Source organism: Talpa europaea, assembly GCF_964194135.1.
Source record: "Talpa europaea genome assembly, contig: HAP1_SCAFFOLD_345, whole genome shotgun sequence".
Taxonomy (NCBI): domain Eukaryota; kingdom Metazoa; phylum Chordata; class Mammalia; order Eulipotyphla; family Talpidae; genus Talpa; species Talpa europaea.
In genome coordinates, this window is record NW_028167794.1 from 1 (window position 1) to 25,815 (window position 25,815).

At 37.4% G+C, this 25,815-nt stretch overlaps 1 protein-coding gene across 1 annotated transcript; it reads left to right on the top strand.

Moving 5' to 3' along the window:
* Nucleotides 1–194: 194 nt before the first annotated feature.
* Nucleotides 195–24,289, top strand: LOC311188141 (centrosomal P4.1-associated protein-like; the record flags this gene model as incomplete). The annotated part of the gene is made up of 7 exons (XM_084259894.1): nt 195–318; nt 4,820–5,110; nt 15,041–15,152; nt 15,971–16,073; nt 16,509–18,120; nt 19,742–19,874; nt 24,124–24,289. Coding segments are annotated over 7 exons (2,541 nt in total), but the record flags the coding sequence as incomplete, so codon positions are not given.
* Between the last annotated feature and the right edge of the window lie 1,526 nt (nt 24,290–25,815).

Genomic DNA, 25,815 nt, shown 5'->3' on the forward strand with positions numbered 1-25,815 from the left:
GCTTCGGTCCTTCTGCCTGCTCTGCTCCCCGCTCTGGCTCTGGTGAATTCTCTCACCCTCCCGCACTTCTGACTGGACCCAATGCTTGTATAAATAAATAAATAAATCTTTAAAAAAAAAAAAAGATAAATGTAAGGAGCAATTACCATAAAGACATGTTAAGTTGGTTTAATAGAGTTCATTTTGTTTAAAAGCTGAAAGAAGTACAGCAGAAGAAGCAGGAACAATTGAAGAGGCAACAGTTAGAGCAACTGCAAAGACTCATGGAAGAACAGGAGAAGCTGCTTACAATGGTATCAGGGCAACACTCATTACCAGGTACTTTTTGCTTATGTAGGCCTTCAGTTAGTACACTGAGAGAGAGTTACATGTGTTTCTTACCTTTAGTCATGTGACAGGTTATCTATCATTATTATATTGCATGTTCTGTCTAGACAGATAATTGTGAAATGGTGGAAGAGGACTATAATTGGGACAAGTGGGAGATGTACTGTTTTGGAGGAGGTGTACCCTGATTAATTTAAAAAAGATTTAGCAGAACGTAAAAGGCCAAGGAATTCTCGTTTACAACCCCGGCCTGAAGAATGAGAAAGTGCTCAGGTTCATAAAGGTAAAAATGTGTAGCAGTTACTCTGCTAAAGAACCATATCAAAAAATACCGTCTATGGTGGTAGGTGACAAAATTCTTTTATTGAATGCTCAGCTGATTAATAGAAACCATGATGTGGGCATAAATGGTTGAAATGAGGTCTGGAGTAGTGGTTTTGAAAGTTTGTTTGACCATAGTGACCATAGTGCATCGCAGCAAAAACATTTAAAATCGTGCATGACTTATAATTTCAGTGACATCAGTCCTTGTGGATATTTTCTGTTTTCTTTGTTCTATGTTATTATAAAAATACATTGGTTATAATCTGTTGGATCTGCTGGTAAAATTACTAATGGATTGTATCCTACAGTTTGAAAATCACCTTGGGCCATGTGCTTGCTCTCTTGGTGCTACCTCTTAAGAAACATACTTCACTAATTGAAAAAAGCCCTGTTCTGTTCAGAGATTGTACCAGTCATCAAGAATACAAAGAAGAAAAGCATTAGCAAATGAGTATGCAAATTATGACTAGGTGGGATTTGGGGAATGGGTAGTGAGAAATGTACAAATGAAGAATGGTTTAGGGAATTGGAGTATTTATCTTGGTAAATATAGAGAACACATTGTATCTTGAAATCGTAGGCTACTTCCAGGTTCCCTTATGAATATATAAAAAGAATGTTAGATAACAGTCTCTCTTAGGTAATGGTCTGTGATACATAACAGTCTGTGATCCATATTAAGGTAGAAATAGCACTATAGTAGAGTAACAGCAAAACAGATTTCAAAGTCATTACTATAAAAACTAAGCCCGCTCAATTATGAAATAGTTGCTTTAGGGCAGTGGTATTCATACTTTTTGGTCTCAGGATGCTAATGATTTAGTAAATAATAATATAAATATTGTTATAATCAACACTCTTAAATTATCAAGGACCCCTATAGTATTCATTATGTATACTATAGCTATTAATATTTACTGTGTTATAAATTAAAATGGAGTAAGTTTAAAACTAATTCATTTAGGGCCTCCCCCGTGGCGCAGCGGTTGAGCGCTGGGTTGCGAAGCTGCCCGCGGCCTCTGCGACGCCGGTTCGATCCCTGGCTGTTCCCTGGCCACCGGAGGAGGGTCCCACATGGCGCGCAGACCTCTCCTGCCGCCCGCTGCTCCCCTCAGCAGTGTACTTCGGTCCTTCTGCCTGCTCTGCTCCCTGCTCTGGCTCTGGTGAATTCTCTCACCCGCGCTTCTGACTGTACCCAGTGCATGTATAAACAAAAACAAAACAAACAAACCAGCAAACAAATAAATAAAGCATGCCTCTATTAAAAAAAAAAAAACTAAAAAAAAAAAAATAAATAAAACTAATTCATTTAAATAATAACCAAGTATATTTCAACATTTTTAAATGAAAAAACAAAAAAAAATTAGTGAGAAAGAATGGTATTGTTTCTTTTTTTAAAGATCTCTTTAATTTTTGTCTTTAAAGAATCCAGTTGATTCTTATATTGATTTTTGCATTAATTTCTTGAGTTATGTTTTGGTTGTAGTATGTGAAAAATATCCACTCTCACATAGTTATAATAACTAGAAAAAACAGAAGAGTATTTTAATAGTCTTCAAATAACTGTGGTTATTTCTTTAATACTGCACACAAACGCAACAAGTAGTCATATCTCAGCAGTTATTCATAATATGGAATCTGAAACATTAATGAACTTTTTTTATACTATTACATTAAGATATATTGAAATATCTTGGCATTTTGAGTGGGTCTTCCTTCATCTATGATTTTATAAAGTTGTACATTGGTTATTTGGTGAGTTATGTCATTCTTTAAAATATTCAAATATTGTATCCTATCAAAACATTCTATCTGTAATACCACTACAGATCTCATAAAACTGTAAATAAAGCTCATGGTGGTGGAAATGTTTTCCAAAATTCTGATTTTTATAATTGGAAACAGTATTACCTGTTGTTTTTCTTAGAGTTACTAGCTTACTTGTTTCATTTTTGAGTAAGTATCTGCCAGATACCAAGGTTTGTTTATTTTTTTTTTAAAGATGTTGTTTATGCAGGCAGGGACTGGGTACAGGCCAGAGGTGTGGGGGGTGAGAGGATTCACCAGAGACAGAGTGGGGAACAGAACAGGTGGATTGACTGAAATACACTGCTGAGGGGAGCAGTGGGCAAGACAGGAGAGGTCTGCTATACCTTGTGGTAGCTCCCTGGTCAGGCATCGTAACTTGTGCTGCAGTGGCTGCTGATAGCTTCATAGGTTGCATCTTTTTTTTTTTTTGGCATTTTTTATTTTATTTTTTTATATACATTTTTTTTTATTTTTATATTCCCCATACAATTGTGACCCCCTTATTTTGACCCCAATCCCTCCCCTCCCCACCCCCCACCCCCCATAGAGTGTTTCTGGTTCATAATTGTTTGTTGATTTTGATTTTTACTTTCTTATAGTTATTCTTTTTCCTGGTCCCTTATTTAAGTTTTCTAGATTCCCGCTATGAGTGAGACCATCCGGTATTTTTCTTTTTCTTTTTTTATTTTGCTGAGCATGATCCATTCCAGCGCCTTAACCCCTTTCACCACCAGGGAGGCCCCAGGTACTAAGGTTTAAATCATCATAGTTTGTCATTCATTCTTTCAACTGAAAATGTTGTTCTTTAAGAAAATGACTAGTTGAGCTTACAACTTAAACAGTTATACGCCTGTGTCTTGGTTTGTAGCAGGAGTGATTTATGCATACAGTCAGTTCTGATTTCATTGATAGGTCTTGGAAAAGCAATATTAAACATAGCAATCTATAACAAAAGCAGGTCCTCCAGAAATGCCAGTAATGACATGTTTAGTCTTGACCAGGACTCTTTCTCATTGATGTTATAATGAAATTATATTATTGGAGAACTAGGTGTGCTTCACATTTTGACCCATAGAATGTTCAAAAAAATCAAGGATTTAATAAAATTAATAATTTTTGCTACTTTAGCACATTCTTAAGTAAAACTTTTTTTTTTTTTTTTTTTTTTAAATTGCAAGTGCACAGTAGTGATGGTGAATGCAGTGACTGCTTGCACCGTTGGGTGCTGCTGTCCTGTTCTCCTGCTTTGGATGGTGGCATCAGGAAATTCCATTTTACTTTTGCACCATCAGTGCAATGTCAGCACAATGAAAGTGGAATGTCTTAATATTATATGAAAATAGTTTTGACCTGGTGAAAGCTCTTGAAAGAATCTTGGAAACTTCCAGGTGGCTTACGGATCAACATTGAGACCTGCTATTTTGGATATTGCAGTTTGATCAAAGACATCGTCAGGCTAAAGTGGATGACCATGAGTGAAAAATATTTGGATGGGGAGAGTATTGCTATGAAGAAAAGGAAGGCAAACCTGGTATTCAATAAGGACCTACCTGATTTCCAGTTTTATTTTTGGGTTGAGTGTAAGGTAGATGGGTGTAAGAGAGAGGTATCATGGCTCTTTAAATGACTCTAAAAGTGTTTAAATTAAATATTTACCATTGTGACTTCTTAGTGGACAAAAGCTGGGAGAACAAAGGATGGTAGTAGAATTTCAAGAAGCTGCTGCAGCAGGCAGAATGAGTAGTATTGTCATCAGTCCTCCAAGAATTGCAATTTGGAGATATATAGGAGGGGAATTTACTCTCTGTTTATTGGGTTATTTCAAAAGCAGAGACTTAAGAAACAAAATAGGCAAAAAGTAATACAGGGTATTTAGAAAGTACAGCAAAATAGAAAATAGAAAAGTTATCCATAATTCTACCACGTGAGGATAACGAGATGTTAATGATAATATAAAGAGAAAGTCCCTTCATATGCCATGACACAGAGCAGTTATTGATCATTAAGGAACAGTTTAGATCATTTGTACCTGTCTGCAATGGTATTGTCTAACTATTTGTCATGGGTTTTGAAATTGACAACTGCAGCAGTGTTCAGATGGAGCATAGTGGTGCCTTCTAGAGTAAGATGGTGTATATACTGTCTGCACATGACTAAATATACTCAATTAAAACTGTGAAGGTTTCACTTTGGAGTATTAACATTTCTTGATTTTTGTTCCTTCTTACTAACTTCCTAATAAGGAGGAAAAGAATACTTTTATCACTTAGGAGAAGACTCTTTGGTTGGGGTTATTATGAGGCAAGAGAGAAAATGTTATAGGGCAATCAACAACTTTGTTGATTTTCTTCATTGCAAGGTGTAACTCCACTGACTGATGCTCAGAGCCAGACATATAGATCACCAGGAAATTCAGCCACAGAAGAGAAAACCATGACCTACTTACCATCATATATATACCAGAATCAAATCCAAGAAAAAATGCACACTTCCAACATTTTATCTGACGAACAAAACAACTTCTGTAGAACTACTCATCCAGATTTTGTCTTAACTTCAAAAAGTGATGCTTTTCCCAGTTTGTTTTATGCACAATATCAAGAAGCACTTGTGGAAAAAAATGATTTGAAGGAAGAAAACCATCCTACAGGTGAGTTACCTTCTCTCTTCTGCACTTACCTAACCGTGTTACCAAGTTGTCTTAAGACAAGAGAAGTCCTTTTTACTTTTTTAAAAAAAAAATTTACAGCCACTGATTCTGGATTGGACATAGAACTGGACAAAGAATTTGTGACTTTCTGAACAATCCCATTGTTCATGTTGACTTCAGATCTTTCAGGGTTCATGGTGCCTTCAAAAAGGGAGGCAACAAATTATGTACATACCATTTTTAATTAAAAGCTTAGAATGTTTGAGATGATTTACAGTGTTTATGGTGGTGGTGGTGGGCATAATGGAAAATGTGAAATGTGAGAAATATGTTTGTAATGAGAATTATTACTGACAAAGGAAGTACCCCCTAACCTAGACTCTTGGTTTACTTCAATATACTTTTATTTGTATTCTCAGTGACCAGCATTGTCCTGCCTCAGTGTCTGGTGGTCTAAACACATGGTGTGTTTCTAGCTTATTTTCTTGTCTTTTTAAAAAGAATCCTATTTCGGGCCTCCCCGGTGGCGTAGCTGTTGAGCGCTGGGTTGCGAAGCTGCCCGCAGCCTCTGCAGCACCGGTTTGATCCCCGGCTGATCCCTGGCCACCAGAGGAGGGTCCCACATGGCGCGCAGACCTCTCCTGCCACCCGCTGCTCCCCTCAGCAGTGTACTTCGGTCCTTCTGCCTGCTCTGCTCCCTGCTCTGGCTCTGGTGAATTCTCTCACCCTCCCACGCTTCTGACTGCACCCAGTGCTTGTATAAATAAATAAATAAATAAATAAATAAATAAATCTTTAAAAAAAAAAAAAGAATCCTATTTCTATCTCTCCCATTCCATTTTTTTTAATATTTTATTTTATATCATTCTTACATCATATTTCATTTTTGCACAATGTATACATTTTCATTTTGGTTACATTCCCCATACAATTGCAACCTCCCTTATTTTGACCCTTATCCTCCCCTCCCCACCCCACGCCGTAGTGTGTCTCTAGTTTATAGTTGATTTAGATTTTTGCTTTGTATTAGTCTTTTTCCTGGTCCCTTATTTAGGTTTTCTAAATTTTTTTTTTAAAGATTTATTTATTTATTTGTACAAGCACTGGATACAATCAGAAGTGCGGGAGGGTAAGAGAATTCACCAGAGCCAGAGCAGGGAACAGAACAGGCAGATCTACTGAAATACACTGCCTAGGGGAGCAGTGGGTGGCAGGAGAGGTCTGCACCCCATGTGGGACCCTCGCCCGCTGGCTGGGGAATCAAACCGGCCCTGCGGCCAGGGATTGAACTGGCGCTGCAGAGGCTGCGAGCAGCTTCGCAACCCAGTGCTCAACTGCTGCACCACCAGGGAGGCCCTAGGTTTTCTAAATTCCTGCTATGAGTGAGACCATCTGGTATTTTTCTTTTTCTTTTTTTTTAACCCATTTTATTTTTTTATGTGTATTTTAATTTTATTTTTATATTTCCCGTACAATTGCAACCCCCTTATTTTGACCCCAGTCCCTCCTTTCCCCTCGCCACCCATAGTGTGTCTCTTCATAATTGTTTGTGATTTTGATTTTTTCTTATATTCTTTTTCCTGGTCCCTGATTTAGGTTTTCTAGATTCCTGCTATGAGTAAGACCATCCGGTAGTTTTCTTTTGCTTTCTGGCTTATTTCGCTGAGCATGACCCCTTCCAGCTGTTCCATCCATGTTGCTGCAAATTGCATGTTTATCTTTTTTGATTGCTGAGTAATATTCCATTGTGTATATGAACCACATCTTCTTGATCCAGTCGTCTATTTTTGGGCATTTGGATTGTTTCCAAAGCTTAGCTATTGTAAATAGTGCTGCTATAAACACAGGGATGCAGGTGCTCTTTGGAATAATGTGTCTGTGTCATTTGGGTAAATACCTAGGAGAGGAATTGCTGGATCATATGGAAGCTCTATCTTTAATAGGTCAAGAAATCTCCACATGACCCTTCATAGTGGTTGGACCAGTTTTCACTCCCACCAGCAGTGCAGGAGAGTTCCCTTTTCTCCACATCCTCACCAACATCTGTTGTTGCTAGTTTTTTTAATATGTGCCTTTCTCACTGGTGTGAGATGGTATCTCATTGTAGTTTTGATTTGCATTTCCCTGATTACAAGTGATGTTGAACATTTTTTATATGCCTGTTGGTCATTTGTAGTTCCCTTTTGGAGAAGTTTCTTTGTAGTTCTTCTGCCCATTTTTTGCCTGGATTATTTTCTTTGTTTTTGTTGAGTGTCATCAGTTCTTTGTAGATTTTTGTGATCAGTCCTTTTTCATTAGTGTTGTGTGCAAAAATGTTCTCCCAGTCAGTGGGGTTTCTCTTTGTTTTGGTTATTGTCTCTTTAGCTGTGCAGAAGCTCTTTAATTTGATGTAGTCTCAGCTGTTTATCTTTGCCTTCACTATCACTGCTTTGGGTGATATGTCTGTAAAGATGTCTTTGAGGTGCATGTCAAGTAGTTTTTTGCCTATATTTCCTTCTATATATTTTATGGTTTCAGGTCTTATGTCTACTTCTTTAATCTATTTTGAGTTGGTTTTTGTGCATGGTGTGAGGTAGTAGTCAAGTTTCATTCTTTTGCATGTAGCGACCCAGTTTTCCCAGCACCATTTATTGAACAAACTTTCTTTGCTCCAGTGCATATTCTTTGCTCCTTTGTCAAAGATTAGTTGACCATAAATCTGTGGGTTTATTTCTGGATTTTCTATTCGATTCCATTGGTCTGTATGTCTGTTCTTGTTCCAATACCATGCAGTTTTGATGATTATGGCTTTGTAGTGTAGTTTGAAATCTGGGAGAGTGATGCCTCCATTCCTTTCTTTTTTTTTTCAGGAGGGTTTTGGCTATTTGGGGTTTTCAGTTGCTCCATATGAATTTCATCAATATTTTTTCTATTTCTTTGAAGAATGACATTGAAATTTTAATTGGAATAGCATTGAATCTGTAGATAGCTTTTGGTAGGATGGACATTTTAATAATGTTTATTCTTCCAATCCATGAGCAGGGGATGTCTTTCCATGTCTTTGTGACTACTTCTATTTCTTTTAACAGTGTTTTATAGTTTTCTTTGTATCGGTCCTTTACTTCTTTTGTTAGGTTTATTCCCAAGTATTTGATTTTTTTGTTTCAATAATAAAAGGAATGGTTTTCTTGATTTCTTCTTCAGATTTATTTTTGTGTATAGGAAGGCTACTGATTTTTGTGTGTTGATTTTGTATCCTGCCACTTTACTAAGGTGATTGATTAGTTTAATTAGTTTTTCTGTGGGTTCTCTATGTATATTATCATATCATCCGCAAATAGTGATTGTTTGACTTCTTCCTTCCCTATTTGGATTCCTTGTATGTCTTTCTCTTGTCTTATTGCTCTGGCTAGGACTTCCAGTATTATGTTGAAAAGCAGTGGTGAGAGTGGACATCCTTGTCTTGTTCCAGATCTTAATGGAAATGCTTTCAGCTTTTCACCATTGAGAATGATATTGGCTGTGGGCTTGTCATATATGGCCTTTATGATGTTGAGGTATGTTCCTTGTATCCCGAGAATTTCAAGGGCCTTCATCATAAATGGGTGTTGTACTTTGTCAAATGCTTTCTCAGCATCTATGGATATTATCATATGGTTTTTATATTTCTTTTTGTTGATGTGTTGGATTACATTGATTGATTTTTGGATGCTGAACCATCCTTGTGTCCCTGGAATAAATCCTACTTGGTTGTGGTGAATTACCTTATGGATGTGTTGTTGGATTCTGTTGGCAAGGATTTTGTTGAGGATTTTTGCATCAGTGTTCATTAGGGAGATTGGCCAGTAATTTCCTTTTTTTGAGCTATCTTTGTTGGGTTTTGGTATTAGTGTAATGTTGGCTTTGTGGAACGTATTTGGTAGTATTCCTTCTTTTTCAATTTTTTGAAAGAGTTTGTGTAGGATAAGCACTAATTCACTGCTGAACGTTTGGTAGAATTCATTTGTGAAGCAATCTGGACTTGGGCTTTTGTGTTTGGGGAGTGCTTTGCTTACTGCTTCAATTTTGCTGCTTGTAATTGGTCTCTTTAGTTCTATTTCTTCTTTGACCAGTTTTGGATGATTATATCGTTCTAGGAATTTGTCCATCTCTTCTAGGTTGTTGAATTTGTTTGCATATAAGTGTTCATAGTAATATGATTATTCTTTTGATTTCTACTGAGTCTGTTATGATTTCTCCTCTTTGATCCTATTTATATGTGTCTTCTCCCTTTTTTTCTTTGTGAGCCTGGCTAGAGGTTTGTCTATTTTGTTTATTTTTTCAAGGAACCGACTTTCGGTTTCATTGATCTTTTGGATTGTTTTTTTAATTTCTTATTCATTTATTTCTGCTTTGATTTTTATTATTTCCTTTCTTCTTCTGGCTTTAGAGTTTTTTTGTTGTTCTTTTTCTAGTTCTTTGAGATATAAAATTAGGTTGTTTCTTTGAGTTCTTTCTTGCTTGTTGATGTGAGCCTGTATTGCTATATATTTTCCTCTTATTACTCCTTTTGCTGCATCCCATACATTCTGGAAAGTGGTATCCTCCTTGTCGTTCAACTCAAAGTATTTTTTAATTTCTTCTTTGATTCCCCTCATTAGTCCAGTGGTCTCCAAGTAGTGTGGATTTCAATCTGCATGAAGTGGGAGGGTTCCTTGTTTTCTTTTCGTTATTTATTTCTATCTTGATGCCTTTATGATCAGAGAAGATTGTTGGAATGATTTAGATTTTCATGTATCTGTTGATGTTTGTCTTGTGGCCCAGTATGTGATCGATTCTAGAGAATGATCCATGTGCACTTGAGAAAAATGTGTACTCGGATTTTTTTGGGTGCAGTGTCCTATAGATGTCTGTTAAGTCCATGAGTTCTATGTCTTTACTTAGGGCTCTAGTGTCTCTTTATTTTTTGTCTCGTTGATCTGTCCATTGGTGAGAGTGGGGTGTTGAAGTCTCACACTGTATATGTATTTTCTTTAATATCTGTTTTCTGAGCTGATAATAATTGTCTAATATATTTTGGTGCCCCTTCATTTGGTGAGTATATGTTGATGAGTGTTATATCTTCCTGATGTATTGTCCCCTTGATCATAATGTAGTGTCCATCTGTGTCTCTTTTTACTTTTTTAAATTTGAAGTCTATTTTATCTAAGTACTGCTGTTCCTGCCTTCTTTTTTGGTCCATTTGCTTGTAGGATTGTTTTCCAACCTTTTACTTTCAGTCTGTGGTTATCTTTTGTGATTAAATGTGTTTCCTGGAGACAGGAGAAGGTTGGATTTTGTTTTTTAATCCTGCATGCTACTCTGTCTTTTCATTGATGAGTTTAATCCATTTACATGTAGAGTTAATATTGATATGTTGGCATCTGTATTTGCCATTTTGTTTGTCTTTTTTGTGATTTTATTCCTTGCTTTACTCTGTTCTTCTTGATTATTCCTCTGTTGGTTTTGGCTTTAGGACTTCTTGTAGAATTTTTTGGAGTAGGGGTTTAGTTGTAATGAATTTCTGGAGCTTCTGTTTGTCTGAGAAGGTCCATGTTTTCTCTTCATAGAGGAAAGAGAGCTTTATAGGGTAAAGTATCCTTGGCTGGCACTTGCTGTCTTGAAGTTTGTTGAATATGTTACTCCATTCTCTTCTTGCCTGTAATGGTTCTTTGGAGAAGTCAGAAGTTTACCTGATTGGTTTTCTCTTATAAGTTACCTGTTTCTTCCCCTCTGCCAGTTTCATTATTTTTTCTTTGTCTTGGACTCTTGCAAGCTTTACTATTAGGTATCTTGCTGTAGTTTTGTTTTCATTATGGTAATTGGGAGTTGTTCTTGTTTCTTGTATGTCTATGTTTATCTCCTTTTTCATCTTGGGAAGTTTTCTTCAATTATCTCCTTGAATAATTTCTCAGTTTCTTTGTCTCTCTCCTCACCTTCTGAATGCCTATAATTCTTACATTTACTCTCTTCATGGAGTCTGATAATTGTCTAAGAGTCTCCTCATACTGCTTCATTTGTACTTCTCTCTCCTTTTCTCTTTTGGCTCTTTTTATTTCTGTATCTTCGATAGTACTGATCCTTTCTTCCATTTCATCGATTCTGTTTTCATTGCTTTTCCCAGAATTCTTTATCTCCTCTAGTAATCTTTTTATCTCCTGTGTTTCTTTTCTTTCCTTTCTTAAGGTCTCAATTTCATTCTTCAGTTCAGTGATTATTTATCTCAAATCATTTTGTTCCTTTTCGCTTTCTTTCTTCTTTTTAATCAGGATGATTATTAATTCTCTATCTGATAGGCCTAGAAGTTCTTCCATGCCATTGTTGAGCTCTGGTGACTGTATTTCTTTTTGTGGTGTGTCCTCCTGCTGGCTTGCTTGGTTATTTATATTTTTTCTTCTCCCTGTTGTTTGCCTTCTAATTAGTTCTATGCGTTGGGATGCTGTGCCACTTGTGTTGGTGGGCATCTCTTTGGATTGCTCCTTTAGGGGTGTTAGAAACTGTTTACAGACTGAGACCAGCACTGGTAGGCCAAAACTCCACCAGGGTGTTGATGCTGTGTTGCTGGTCTCTGTCCCTTACAATTCCCTTCCTCTGTATTTACTCAGTTCCAACAGGGAATCAGCTAGTTGATCACGAGGTGGCGCCAGAGACCTGTACTTGCTGACCCATGCTTTTTCCCAGTGGTTCTCTGTGTGGCAGAGGAGGGGCGGAGGGGAGTACCTCAACACAGGGGCTCTTATTCAGGCTGGGTGCTTTGTCTGCCCTGTGTTCACCCGGTGTTGTGCCTGCAGCTGTATGGATCCTGCACCCTGAATTCTGCATTCCAGGTCTCAGTTCAAGGGCTATCAGATCCAAAACGCTGGCTGTCACCCTGTGCAGTACCCGCTGCTGTGGTTTGTCCCACGCCCTGGATCCTGTACCTGGCTCTCAGTTCCACGATGGGGTCTTGCTCCACGCCTTATTTCCCTCCTTACCCCTGTTTGCGTGGCCCACCCTCTCTCAGCACCTCAGTGTGTTTTTGGGATCCCTGGTTTCCAACTATAGGGTGTTGGTGATTTTTTTCTGGTTGCTAGGTGGCGCCAGAGATCTTTCCTAGTGTCCTTTGGGAACTGTTTTTTTCCTCTTGGGTTCTGGGGAACAGAGTGGGAGTGGTGTGGAGCGCCTCAATAGCGTGGGGGTGCTCCGTCTGCCCTGTGCCCCATTGTCGTGGGGATGCCACGCCCCGAATTTTGTGCCCCAGGTCTCAGTTCCAAAGCCCTCAGGTCCAGGACGTGGGCTGTAGCCCAATTCAGTGTCTGCAGAAATGGCACCTTTTGCACTCCGTGCCTGTGTCCTGATGCCTGGTTTCTGATTACTTGGTGAGGGACATTCACCTTAATAAGGGCTCCTGAGTGTCTCCCTGCAAGCCTAGGTCACAGGCGTGGGGACTTGGGCAGCTGAGATCTGCGAATGCTTTTCAAGCGCCCCGCTTTTCTGCACAAGCTTACCGGCTGGCCTTGGGCTATTTGTAGGTCTCCGGGAGTCTTTGTTTTTCTCTAATGGTGCCCGGAGTCATTCACTCACCTCCCAGGCCATTTCTGCACGGTTCTCCACTCCACAGTTCCAGTTCACTGGGTGCGGTGGCTAAAATATTTCCTTTCCACTCACAGTCCAGCTTGATGCATCGTTTGTTCTTGTTGGTTGTTTTAGGTTTTTGTTTTTTGTTTTTTTCCCTCCTTTCTGTTGGTCGGAGAGTGCCGACTTTGTGGGTGGGGGAAGGTAGAAGGGTTCTGAGCTTTCCTCCCTTCTGCTCCTCCGTTATGGCAACTTTCTTCTTTGGGCAGTTTGCCAGAGTTGCCCTTTTATCTTCTGTGTCCCAGTTCTCACAGGGACCTGCTGCTTTTCCTCCCTATTAACTTTTTTTTATCGGAGGTCTTACTCGCAGCATTTCCTCGCCGCCATGTTGATCCGAACCCTCTGGTATTTTTCTTTTTCTTTCTGACTTATTTCTCCGAGCATGATCCCTTCTTGCTCTATCCACGTTGCTGCAAACTGCATGTGTTTATCTTTTTTGATTGCTGAGAAGTATTCCATTGTGTGTATGTACCACATCTTCTTGATGCAGTCATCTATTTTTGGGCATTTGGGTTGTTTCCAAAGCTTAGCTATTATAAACAGTGTTGCTATAAACATAGGAGTGCAGGTGTTCTTTGGAATTGATATGTCTGTGTCCTTTGGGTAAATACCTAGGAGAGGAATTGCTGGATCATATAGAAGCTCTATGTTTAGTAGGTCAAGAAATCTCCACACAGCTTTCCATAGTGGTTGGACCAATTTGCACTCCCATCAGCAGTGCAGGAGAGTTCCCTTTTCTCCACAACCTTGCCAACATTTGTTGTTGCTAGTTTTTTTAATATGTGCCATTCTCACTGGTGTGAGATGGTATCTCATTGTAGTTTTGATTTGCATTTCCCTGATTGCAAGTGATGTTAAACATTTTTTCATATGCCTGGTGGCCATTTGCATTTCCTCTTTGGAGAAGTTTCTTTTTAGCTCTTCTGCCCATTTTTTGACTGTATTATTTTCTTTGTTTTTGTTGAGTGTCATCAGCTCTTTGTAGATTTTTGTGATCAGTCCTTTTTCATTAGTGTTGTGTGCAAAAATGTTCTCCCAGTCAGTGGGGTTTCTCTTTGTTTTGGTTATTGTCTCTTTAGCTGTGCAGAAGCTCTTTAATTTGATGTAGTCTCAGCTGTTTATCTTTGCCTTCACTATCACTGCTTTGGGTGATATGTCTGTAAAGATGTCTTTGATGTGCTTGTCATGTAGTGTTTTGCCTATATTTCCTTTTATATATTTTATGGTTTTAGATCTTATATCTAGTTCTTTAATCTATTTTGAGTTGGTTTTTGTGCATGGTGTGAGGTAGTAGTCAAGTTTCATTCTTTTGCATGTAGCGACCCAGTTTTCCCAGCACCATTTATTGAACAAACTTTCTTTGCTCCAGTGCATATTCTTAGCTCCTTTGTCAAAGATTAGTTGACTAATTTTCATTTTTGATGCTGTGTCCATGTATAAAGCAAGTTGTTGAAAAACAAAAAAATGACAAAAGGAGTCTATATATACTAATTAGCATTGGACATTATCATGCATGCATGATATCTATTCTTAGTTTAGTTAATGTCTTGGTATGGAAAGATCAAATGTCTTTTTCTCTGCTTTTAACCAATATACTTTCTTAATCTTTTATTTTGAAAATTTCAAACATCCCCAAAAGTTGAAGTGTCACTGTAGTGATTACTAGTCTACCTTACATTTAGGTTCAGTTTATGTTTTGCCGTATTTATTTCATTTATGTAAGTTTGTGGGTGTGTATACCTATATAACTGTCTTTTTACATGTATACATTTTTCTATACATATATACACATGTGAATGTATACATATATGTGTATATATATAAAATTTGCCTGCAAGTAATGTGTAGACATTATGTTAAATCATTTCAAATATTTCAGAATGCATCAAGTTAAAATTAGGAAAGTCTTACTATGTATAACCACAATGTTCTTGTTTACCTAAGGATATTAATAATTCTTTATTATTTGAATTTATTTTAAGATTTTCCCCTAGTATCCTAAAAATGTCTTAAAGTCTTTAAAAACCAGAATCCATTCAAATTCATGGGTTATTTTCAGTTGTTATAGCATTTTAGTTTTTTCTTAATTTAGAAAAGCTCACATTTTTTCCCTCCATAACATAAACCTTTTGAAGAATATTGTTTTAATTTGGATTTTGTCACTTTTCTTTATCATATTAAAGAAATCCTTCTTAATTCTAAATTTTTGATATATATTACTTTTAGCTAAATATTTTTTGTATAGTAGCTTGTAACATTCTCAAGTTGTTAAGGCTAATCTAGTTTTTTGAACTCAATTGTTTCTAATTTTCATCCTAGGAGAAGGTACCTTGCCCTGTTGGGAGACAACAATGGAACAGATTCAGGAAGGGAATGATATGAACTTAAAAAAAATTGATGGTTCATCAGAAGTGGTTAATATTGAAGAAAGGTATCATGTTGAAAGGAATAAGAAATGTGACAATTTAATATAATAGCTAGACATAATTATCGAGTACTTTCTTTATATGAAAGATCCATAGTTTTCTTGTTTATGCTTGAATATGCTTTTAAGTGTAAGATACAAGCTATCACATACTGTCAGCAACAGAGAGTTCATCTCTGTTTAATATCAATTAAAATACCTTTGACTTTGTATTAGAAGAATTAAGCAAAATGTTTTCTAGTGAGAGAAATCTCTGGCTAAAATCAGTCTTCCTTCAGGTAGTAAAGGTAAATCCTGTTTTGGAGAAGAGAAAAATAAATTCTTGAGTCTCATATTTTGGTGTCCCTTATATTATAAATGATACTTGTGTAAGTTTGATTATAGAATTAAAAATTTTATGACAGAATATATACTGATTGGTTATTATCTTCTTAAATACTCAAAATATTTTAATGTATCTTATGAATGCCTTTTTGATTGTTCTATTCACACATTTAAGGATCTTTGAAAATAAAAAATATGTATTTGAAGTACTATATATGAAATATATTTTAAAACTATATGATGAACTCTGTTACAACCAGTGTTAATCTCTACCAATAGATGGACTTTCTGAAGAAATCATGTGCAGAGTGTTATTTTTCTGTATTTTGGGAAAATGAGCAGGATTATAATGTTCATTATTATCTCAAAGGGGAGTGTGTGCTTTCAAAAATGTTAGTTCTTAGTGTAGTCAAGACTGTCTATATCATGCATATTATTTAAAATACTCACTGTATTATGACTTGCATGTTAAATAAGTTTCAATTTATTTTTCTGACTAGGCCTATTAAAGCTGCTATTAGAGAAAGGAAACAGACTTTTGAAGAATTCTTAGAAGAACAAATTCGGTTGGAAGAACAAGAATTGAAACAAAAACAGATAAGGGTTGGTATTTCCATTATTTTCATTAAAATATCTAAGCCTTTAGATAAAGATCTGTTTATAACTTACTTAAAAATAACTGTAATTGTCCTCCCCAGTGGCGCAGCGGGTTGAGAGCTGCGTTGTGAAGCTGTCCGCAGCCTCTGCAGTATAGGTTCCATTCCCAGCCAGGGAGAAACCCACATGGCGCGGCAGACCTCTCCTTACTCGCCTGCTGCTCCCCTCAGCAGTGTCTTCTGTCAGTTGCCTGTTCTGCTCCCCGCTCTGTCTCTGGTGAATTCTCTCACCCTCCTGCGCCTCTGACTGTACCCAAGTTCTTGTATAAATAAATTAATCTTAAAAAAAATTAATAAATAAAGCTGCACAGAAGGATTAAAAAAATAACTGTTATTACTTGGATATACCAGAATTAATTCAAATATTATTCTTTTATTTTAGGAGGCAGAAGGATCATTGCTAATCAAAGCAAAACCAAAACAACCATTCTTGAAACGAGGAGAAGGTTTAGCTAGATTTACTAATGCTAAATCTAAGTTTCAAAAAGGGAGAGAAGGTATACTAGCAAGTAACCCGAACGTTCCAAAGGATCAGCCTGTGTTTAAAACAGATAAGCAGCAATTCCAGCGTAAAACTGCTCTTATAAATAAAGAACTGTGTACAGAGAACCCTCCTATTAAAAAGAACAACATTAGAACTAAGAGTGGCTCTGTCCTACTCAATCAGAAGCCAAAAGTGCTTAAGAGTAACATTAGGAAAAGTCTCTCTCCATCAGGATTAAACATATCAATGGTAAGGAAATGTGATGGGCAGTTCAGAGACCAGAGCAAATTAGGGAAAAAAGCTGAATCCAATAATAATGAAAATGTAGCTGAGTGTATAAAACCTTGTGATATTGGTTGCAAAGTCTGGAATAAAACACACAGTAAGGACAAACTTCCTCTTTCAGTAGGGCTAGTCAGCTGCATGTCTTCTACAAGCCAGATAAGTGAGGGTGTGAAAGAGTCAGAATCTTCTATTGATATTTCTCTTCAGAAAAAGTTAGAGAACTGGGAACGAGAAAAAGAAAAAGAAAATTTGGAATTAGATGAATTTTTGTTTTTAGAACAAGCTGCTGATGAAATTTCATTTTCCAGTAATTCCTCATTTGTACTGAAGATTTTAGAGAGGGACCAACAAATCTGCAAAGGGCACCGGCTGTCTTCTACCCCTGTCAAAGCTGTGCAACAAGAGAACACAATGACAATAGGTCCCATTAATCAGTGTAATCAAAATGAGCATACAGACCACACTGAATGTGAAAATAAGAGTGAATGTGAGCTCACACATAAAAAGCTTGATTCATCATCCTCACCTGATGGACTGAGGGAACAGTCTTTTAAAATCAGTAGGAAAGCATTACAAATGGCTACTTCTGAGAATCAAACTGGATGGAATGCAAATGATGATGGTGATATGAACAGTGAGAGTAGCACTGATTCTGAGGAACAACTTGATGTTACCATAAAACCATCAACTGAGGATAAGGAAAGAGCTTTCAGCAGCAGCAGAGAAGATAGTCCACAAGTCTGTGATGGTAAGGGTCCTTTTAGGGACACTGAGACTCAAGAAGAAGATAAAAGAGATGATTTAGATTTGAGTGATAAGGATTATGGTAGTGATGAGTCTCTCATATCAGAAAGCTTGAAAAATAAAATTTCTGAGTCTTCATTTCAAAGTATGAATAAAATTGACTTTGATGATGAAAGAACTTGGACTGACCTTGAAGAAAATTCACTTAAGCATGATGTTAATTTTGGGCATGAAGTCAGTTATGGGGCTTCCCAGACAACCTGCCCTAAGAAGGGTGAAATGTGCGTACTAGATAAAACAATAAAAAGGAAGGTTGCACCAGTCAAGAAGGGAGAAGACTTGAGCAAATCCAGTAGGAGCTCAAGTCCTCCAACATCAGATCTGATGATGAAACTCTTCCCTTCTTTGAAACCTAAAGCAAAATCAGAATCACACTTGGGAAATGAACCCAAGTTAAACATAAGTCAAGAGCAACTCCCTGGTAAGTCAGAACATTATAAAATATCAGAATATTATAAATTTAGCATATTTTTTATCAGTATGTTGTCATAATGTTTAAATCCTACCTTTCTAAGTTGCTCAGTAGAAGTCAAATTGGTAAGTGATTGTTAAAATTTGATTTGAATTGTGGGCCAGAATAATGTAATTGTCACTAGAATAAGAGATTTAAATGAATTGTACTTTTAGATTTTTCAAATTAAAATGTCTTATTCCAAAGTTTTAATATTAAGCACTTTACTATAAAGTGAGATTGTGTTTAAATTTCTTTTTTAACCAGAATGTACCAGATTTATGGTTTGTACTACTGTGGTGTAAATATTTGTGTATTAATACTTCAGTGTACATTAATTTGCTAAATATGACCAAAAAGAAATACAGTAAAATACAAGTTTTTTACCTTCCTCAGTCCTGGACGTCTAGTCTCTTTTTCTAGAGGCACCAGAATTCCCATTTGTTTGTTTATTCTAAAAAGGTCCCATGAACACAAAAGCATATTTTTTGAGTGTGTTTATCGTTTCCTTTCTACACAAATGAAAACATGTCTTTTCTGGACTGTTGTATACCTTGCTTGAAAGATTGTTATAACATACACATCTTCCTCACTGCCTTTAATAACTGTGTAGTATTCAGTTGATTGGACTCCTTATATTACTTATATTGAAACTCTTTCCTATTATAGCTTGTTAAACTGAGTACTTAGCAAAGCATAGGTGCTTTAAAATGTAAATTACAGCTTAAACTATTTTAAAAAATACTGATTTTAAAAGTAGTACTTTTTGGCAAAGAATTTAGAGGATTAAAATGTATAGAAGCAAAAATGTTAATGACCAGCCTACCCAAAGGCAACTAATATCATTTTGGGATAGTCCAGGTATTTTTAATATAGTAGAGACATATATTAAAACTTGTCTCATCCTTTTGACCACGTGTGTAATATGTATTGGGCATAATTTTTTCCAGTAATTTTCTGAATGTTGGATACTTGTTTTTCACTATTAGAAATAACACTGAAATGCATATTTTGTGCAAAAATAATTGCATGATTTTAAGTTCATTCTTTAACTAGATTTTAAAAGTGGAATAACTGGGAGAAAAGATACATATGTATGTTTCAGCCTTGTGGTATAAATTAGATTTATTTTCCAAAAGGATAGTTTCCAAAAGTACAGAGCATTAACTTTTTCGCAGCAAATTTGAAATGGAAAAATGTCTTAATTTGTATTTCTTTGATTGGTACTTGGGGTTTGATTTGATTTTAGAGTAGGTTATATTTCTTGATTTTAGTTGATAATTCCTTTAGATCTCTTGTGAATTACTTGCTAGTAGTAGCTTATTCTTAAGCTGTTTATATATTAACTTTAAAAAAATTGACTTGAACTATTCCTTTATATATAGTGTTACTTCATTGTCAGATTGATAGCTTTTTGAAGTAGAATGATTTGATTCTTAAATTTGGACTGCTTTCCTCAGGAAGTTTTGTAAGTTTCATTTTTGTAGTATTTTAATAGCATAGGTATTTACCGTATAATTGTCTGTTGGTGTTAGTTTTTTGTTGCTGAAGGCCTTTATTTCAAGTTCAGTACTTATGGCCTGTCTTATAGGTGACAATGCTCGCTCTCAAGTTTTGAGAGAGAAAGTTATTGAATTGGAAACAGAAATAGAAAAATTTAAAGCTGAGAACACATCACTAACTAAACTTCGCATTGAAAGAGAAAATTCCTTGGAAAAACTCAGGTAAGTTTGCATCAGTAGATTGGGAAAAAAACATACAGTGATTCAGTTGAATCTTTAAGATTATTTTTAAGATATTTGAAATTTTTTTTTATTAATCTAAAGGGAGAAATAAATGAAAAGGTGAAATCTTTACCATATAAGAAATTTTCAATTTAATAAAATCACCCAGTCTGGTCAAAGCTGTTAAAAGAGATCATAAATTGAAATTTGAAAAGCTCTTTGAAGCTATGAATTCAAGTGCAGTCTTGGCCATTGTATTAATTTGCTAGAACTGCCATAACAAAGTATACGCAAACTGGGTGGCTTTACACAGGTTCCAATGGGTTGCCTTTTTTTCCTTTTTTTAAAGATTTATTTATTTTTATGCAAGAACCGGGGTACAGGCTAGATGTGTGGGAGGGTGAGAGGATTCACCAGAGACAAAGTGGGGCTGCTGAGGGGAGCAGTGGGCAAGACAGGAGAGGTCTGCTTCGTGCCATGTGGGATTCTTGCTGGCCAGCAGGGATCAAACCTGCGCTGCAGAGGCTGAGGACAGCTTCACAGTGCGGTGCTCAACTGCCTGCGCCACCAGGGAGGCCCAGCCAGAGGGTTGCCTTCTGAAGTCAGGGTGTCAACAGGGTCTTTCTTTCTCTCTTAGCTTCTGGTGGTTGCTGGCAATCCTTGGCATAGCTTAGTATGCAAGTGGACAATTGGGTTCATTCTATCTTTTTTTTTTTTTTAAAGATTTATTTATTTATGCATAGCAGAGCTAGGGTACAGGCCAGAGATGCGGGGGGTGAGAGGACTCACCAGAGACAAAGTGGGGAGCAGAACAGGCAGACTGACTGAAATACACTGCTGAGGGGAGCAGTGGGGAGACAGGAGAGGTCTGCTACGCCATGTGGGTTTCTCCCTGGCCAACCAGGGATCGAACTTGTGCTGCAGAGGCTGTGGATTGCTTCATAGAGCAGTGCTTAGCCCCTTGTGCCACCAGGGAGGCCCTTTTTTTCTTTTCCTTTTTTTTTTAAAAATTTTATTGTGTATAATGCTGCTTTAACATTGGTGTTCAAGTCTCTGCTTTTAATTCTTTTGATATATACCCAGGTATGGAAATTCTATATTTAATTTTTTTTAACAATTGCTCTATTGTTTTCTACAGTGGCTTACCAGTTTATTTATGTTTTGAACCAGCCTTGCATCCCAGGGGTGGATCCTTTTGTTCATAGTACATGATCGTCGAGTTTGGTTAGCTAGTAGTTTGTTGAGGATTTTTACATCAGTGTTCATCAGGATATTACCTGTCGTTTTTTCAGATGTCTTTGTCTGGCTTTTATATAGGAGTAATACTCACCTTCTAAAATTAATTTGGAAGTATTTCTTTTTTTTTCTATTAAGAATTGGTATTCTTTGTATGTTTGTTAGAATTTGTGTGTAAAGCCGTTTGGTCTCCGTGACTTTTCTTTTTGGGAAATATCTGATTAATGATTCAGTCTTCTTATTTGTTATTGGATATTCAGGCTTCCTATTTTTTTTTTCTATTTTATATATTTTTTACATGATTTTTCATTTTTTGCACAATGTATATATTTTCATATTGGTTATAGTCCCCATACAATTCCCACCCCCCTTGTTTTGATCCGGCTCCACCCTCCCCGCACCCCCCCCCCCCCCAGTGTGTCTCTGGTTTATAATTGCTTGTTGCTTCCTATTTTTTATTCTAGTTTTGGTAGGGCCTCACATCTAGTGTTATTACCACAGTGCACCCACTACTAGAACACCAGTGGCCCACCACCATAGTCCATTGTGCTCCCTCCCCACTTTATTCTTTCCCGCTCCCCCCCCACCCCCCTCAATTCTGTAGTCAGCTTTCAAGGGTTAGTTTTTAAATTTCTTTATCTGACCTTTTGTGTCACTTCTAACTGACACCATCTGGTATTTGTCTTTCTTCTTTTGAAGTATTTTGCTTACTATATAATCACTTCCAGCTCCATCCATGTTGCTGCAAGTGGCATGAGTTTATCTTTTTTGATTGTGTATATATACCACATCTTTTTTTTTTTTTTTAAAGATTTATTTATTGGGCTTCCCCGGTGGTGCAGTGGGTTGAGCGCCATGCTGTGAAGCTGTCTGCAGTCTCTGCAGTGTGGGTTCGATTCCCGGCTGGCCAGGGAGAAACCTACATGGCATGGCAGACCTCTCCTGTCTCGCCCACTGCTCCCCTCAGCAGTGTCTTCTGTTTGTCTATCTGTTCTGCTCCCTGCTCTGTCTCTGGTGAATTCTCTCACCCTCCCATGCCTCTGACTGCACCCCAGTTCTTGTACAAATAATCTTTAAAAAAAAGAAATTTAAAAAGAAGATTTATTTATTTATGCATACAAGAACTGGGATACAGGCCAGAGGTGTGGGGTTGGGGGGCGGTGGGGTGGTGGTGGGGTGGGTAGTGGCAGCAAGAGGATTCACCAGAGACAGAGCAGGGAACAGAATAGGCAGACTGACTGAAATACACTGCTGAGGGGAGCAGCGGGTGAGTCAGGAGAGGTCTGCTGCGCCATGTGGGCAGCTCCCTGGCTGGGGATCAAACTTGTGCTTCAGAGGCTGTAGATAGCTTTACAGTGCTGTGCTTAACCCCTTGCGTCACCAGGGAGGCCCAACTGTTTCCACAACTTGGCTATTGTAAATAGTGCTGCAGTGAACATGGGAGTGCAATTTTCCCTTTGAATTAGTGTTTTTGTGTTGTTTGGGTAGATCCTATTATAGATTGTATGTTTCTAGGAATTTTTCTTTTCTAGTTTATCCCATTTTTGGAGGGATACAATTGTTTGTAATAGTTCCTTGTGATCCTTTTTCTGAGACATCTTCTGTAATATCTCCTTTTTCATTTCTGACTTGCTATTTTAAATTTTATTTTTTTGAAAAGTAGAACTGTCTTTGGGACCATCATTAAGAAGAGCTGGAACTAGTTCATGGTCCTGCTTCTGGGTCCATGACTAGAGTCATGCTGACAATGGGCCTTTTACTAGGGTTGCAGATGGTTATGGCTCCTGGCCCCTTCTGAAGTGTCCTCCTGCCAGGTCCTTGGGTGGGCAGGACTGTCTCTAGTACCATGGAAGAACAGCAGAGCAGGAACCAGATCACAGGCTCTTTCATGATCTGTAATCAGGACTGAGGTCTGTGGGCTTGTTGGACTTGTAACCAGGAGCCAGTGTCCTTTGGTGGATGAGTCTGGGACCGAGTCCGTAGGGGGACTGGGCTGTTTTGGTTTGCAGCCAGGACTCTGGTATACCTCCCACTCGGGTGTGAAAGTGCCTTCTCAAAGTGGCAGTCCTCAATCGTAGACTTCATCTGTGTTGGGCAACTGCATTTATGAATTCAAGAACTTTTTTTAGGGGCACTTTCTTTTGTGCCTGGTTGGCTATTGTTTGTATGGGAGAGTAGGAGCCGAGTACCCCTATTTCACCATCTTGCTGATGTCACTGTATGCTTTTAACAAAGCATCCAGAATGAACCTGGTATGACAGTTCTTCTGATAACATTCTTCTAAGCTAATACCAGAGTCCTCACAGGGGTCTATAATACACTAGTCTCTGTTTTGTTGTTGTTTTGATTTTTGTTTTTTAAATGTCATTTGCTATTCTGTTTCTTGCTCACTCAGTTTTAGCATATTGGCCTCCTGATTATTCTTTGAGCACATTAAGCCTGTTCCTACTTCAGCACTTTTACATTTGGTGTTCCTCTGCCAGGATTATTTTGTCCATAAATCCTCATGGCTTATTCTTTCATTTCCTTCAGGGTTTACTTCAGATATTAACTCTGCAAGATGCAGATTTCGGTTTCCTACCCTAATGTTTCATAACTTCATTCATTGCTTTATTTTTCTACGTAAAAATTGTAATGTTCCACGTGTTTTACTTATTTATTTTGTTCATTATTGTCTGTCTCTCCCATTAGAACTTAATAAGCTTCATTGGAATAAAGATTTTTTCACCATTGTTTCTCCAGAGACAGAGCAGGGAACAGAATAGTCTGACTGAAATACAATTCTGAGGGGAGCAGCGCTTGATTTTATAGTTTGTACTCAGTGTATGCTTTTGGATGCAGTTGAGTTAATTGACTGTTATTTCTGTCCTATAAATTGAATGAATACATTGATAATAGCAAGTCTTCAAACCTAGGCTGTTACTGATGATCTACTGTGTGTAGATTGCTAAATTATTACTACAAAATTACTGAGATGATTTTCTTAGATGATAACATGATTTGATCATTTTAGGAAAGAAATTGCAGACTTTGAACAACAAAAAGCAAAAGAATTGACTCGAATAGAAGAGTTTAAAAAGGAGGAAATGAGGAAGCTGCAAAAGGAACGCAGAGTCTTTGAAAAGTATAGTACAGTTGTAAGAGCTTTTCCAGATAAAAACGAACGTGAAGAAATACAGGTATGCCAGTTTTTTTTTACATTATACTATATTAGTAAAAACGATAATCTTATTAAGACTCAGAGTTTGATGTGGTAAAGAGAAATTGGGTATGTCTACTAAGCATTCATTGATTCAACAAATAATATTCTGAGGCATTGGCTCAGGAACATATTTTATAGTCTGATAAATATATAATTTTTTGGTCTTTTTTTAAATTGAGGTAACTGGTTTTAGGGAATGATTTAAGGGAATAGGTTCACAGCACTTCAGGTGTATGTTACCACACTACACCTACACTCAAAACACCTATAATCTTTCACAGTTGGGTACCCCTCCCCTCTTTTGTTCTTTTCCCCCCTCAAATGGCCTCAATGCTGCAGTCATTTCTAAGGTTTGTTTTGTCTGTTCCTTTGTTTTTTTTGGCATAATATTCTACATAAGAGTGAACTCATCTAGTACTTGTCTCCTGCTGACTTATTTCTCTTAGCACAGTTCCTTCCAGTTCATCTGTTTTGTCATGTGAGAGGAGTTTTTCTTTTTTACTGCTGTGCAGTATTCTAGGTTGTATGTATGTTCGTGTGTGTGTGTGTGTGTGTGTGTGAGTATGAGTATAGGTATACACACCCCATCTTTATCCACTCATCTGTTGTTGGGCACTTAAGTTGTTTCCATAACTTGGCTACTGTGACTAGTGCAGCAGTGAACATAAGAGTACACAAGCCTTTTTTTTTTTTTTTAAAGATTTATTTATTTATGCATGCAAGAGCTCGGGTGTAGGCCAGAGGTGTGGGAGGTGGTGGTGGGGGGAGGATTCACCAGAGACAGAGAGGGTAGCAGAGCAGGTGGATCTACAGAAATACACTGCTGAGGGGAGCAGCAGGTGAGACAGGAGAGTTCTGCTACACTGTGTTTGGGTTAGCTCCCTGGCTGGGGATTGAACTCAGGCTGCATTGGCTGGCAATAGCTAGCTAGCACTGAGACTTTTGCCTCTGCACCACCAAGGAGGCCCCCCATACCTTTTGGAATTTGTGTTTTTGCATTTTTTGGATAAATACCAAAGAAATGTAATAGCGGGATCATATTGCAGATCTATTTTTAGTATTTTGAGGGACCTCCATATTGTTTTCCATAGGGGCTGTTCCAGTCTACATTCCCACCAACAGAGGGTTCCTTTTTCTCCATATTTTTGGCAACATTTGTTATTTCTGGTGGTCTTTTTGATATGGAAGTGAGGTGGTGTCTCATTGTGCTTTTAATTTGCATTTTCCTGATAAGTGATGATGAACATTTTTATCTGCCTGTTGGCAATCTGTCTCCTTTGGAAAAGTGCCTGTTTAGCTCTTCTGCCCATTTTTTGATTGGGTTGCTTTGTCAATTTTTAGCAATTAGTTTCTTGTTGCACTTACCATGTGCTTATGTTTTTTCACACTTTATTAGGTTATCTTTTCATTTTGATATACTTTCTTTTGTTGTATAGAAGCTTTTTTAGTTGGATGTAGTTGCATTTGCTTATTTTTGCTTTTGTTTTCCTTGTCAATGGTGCT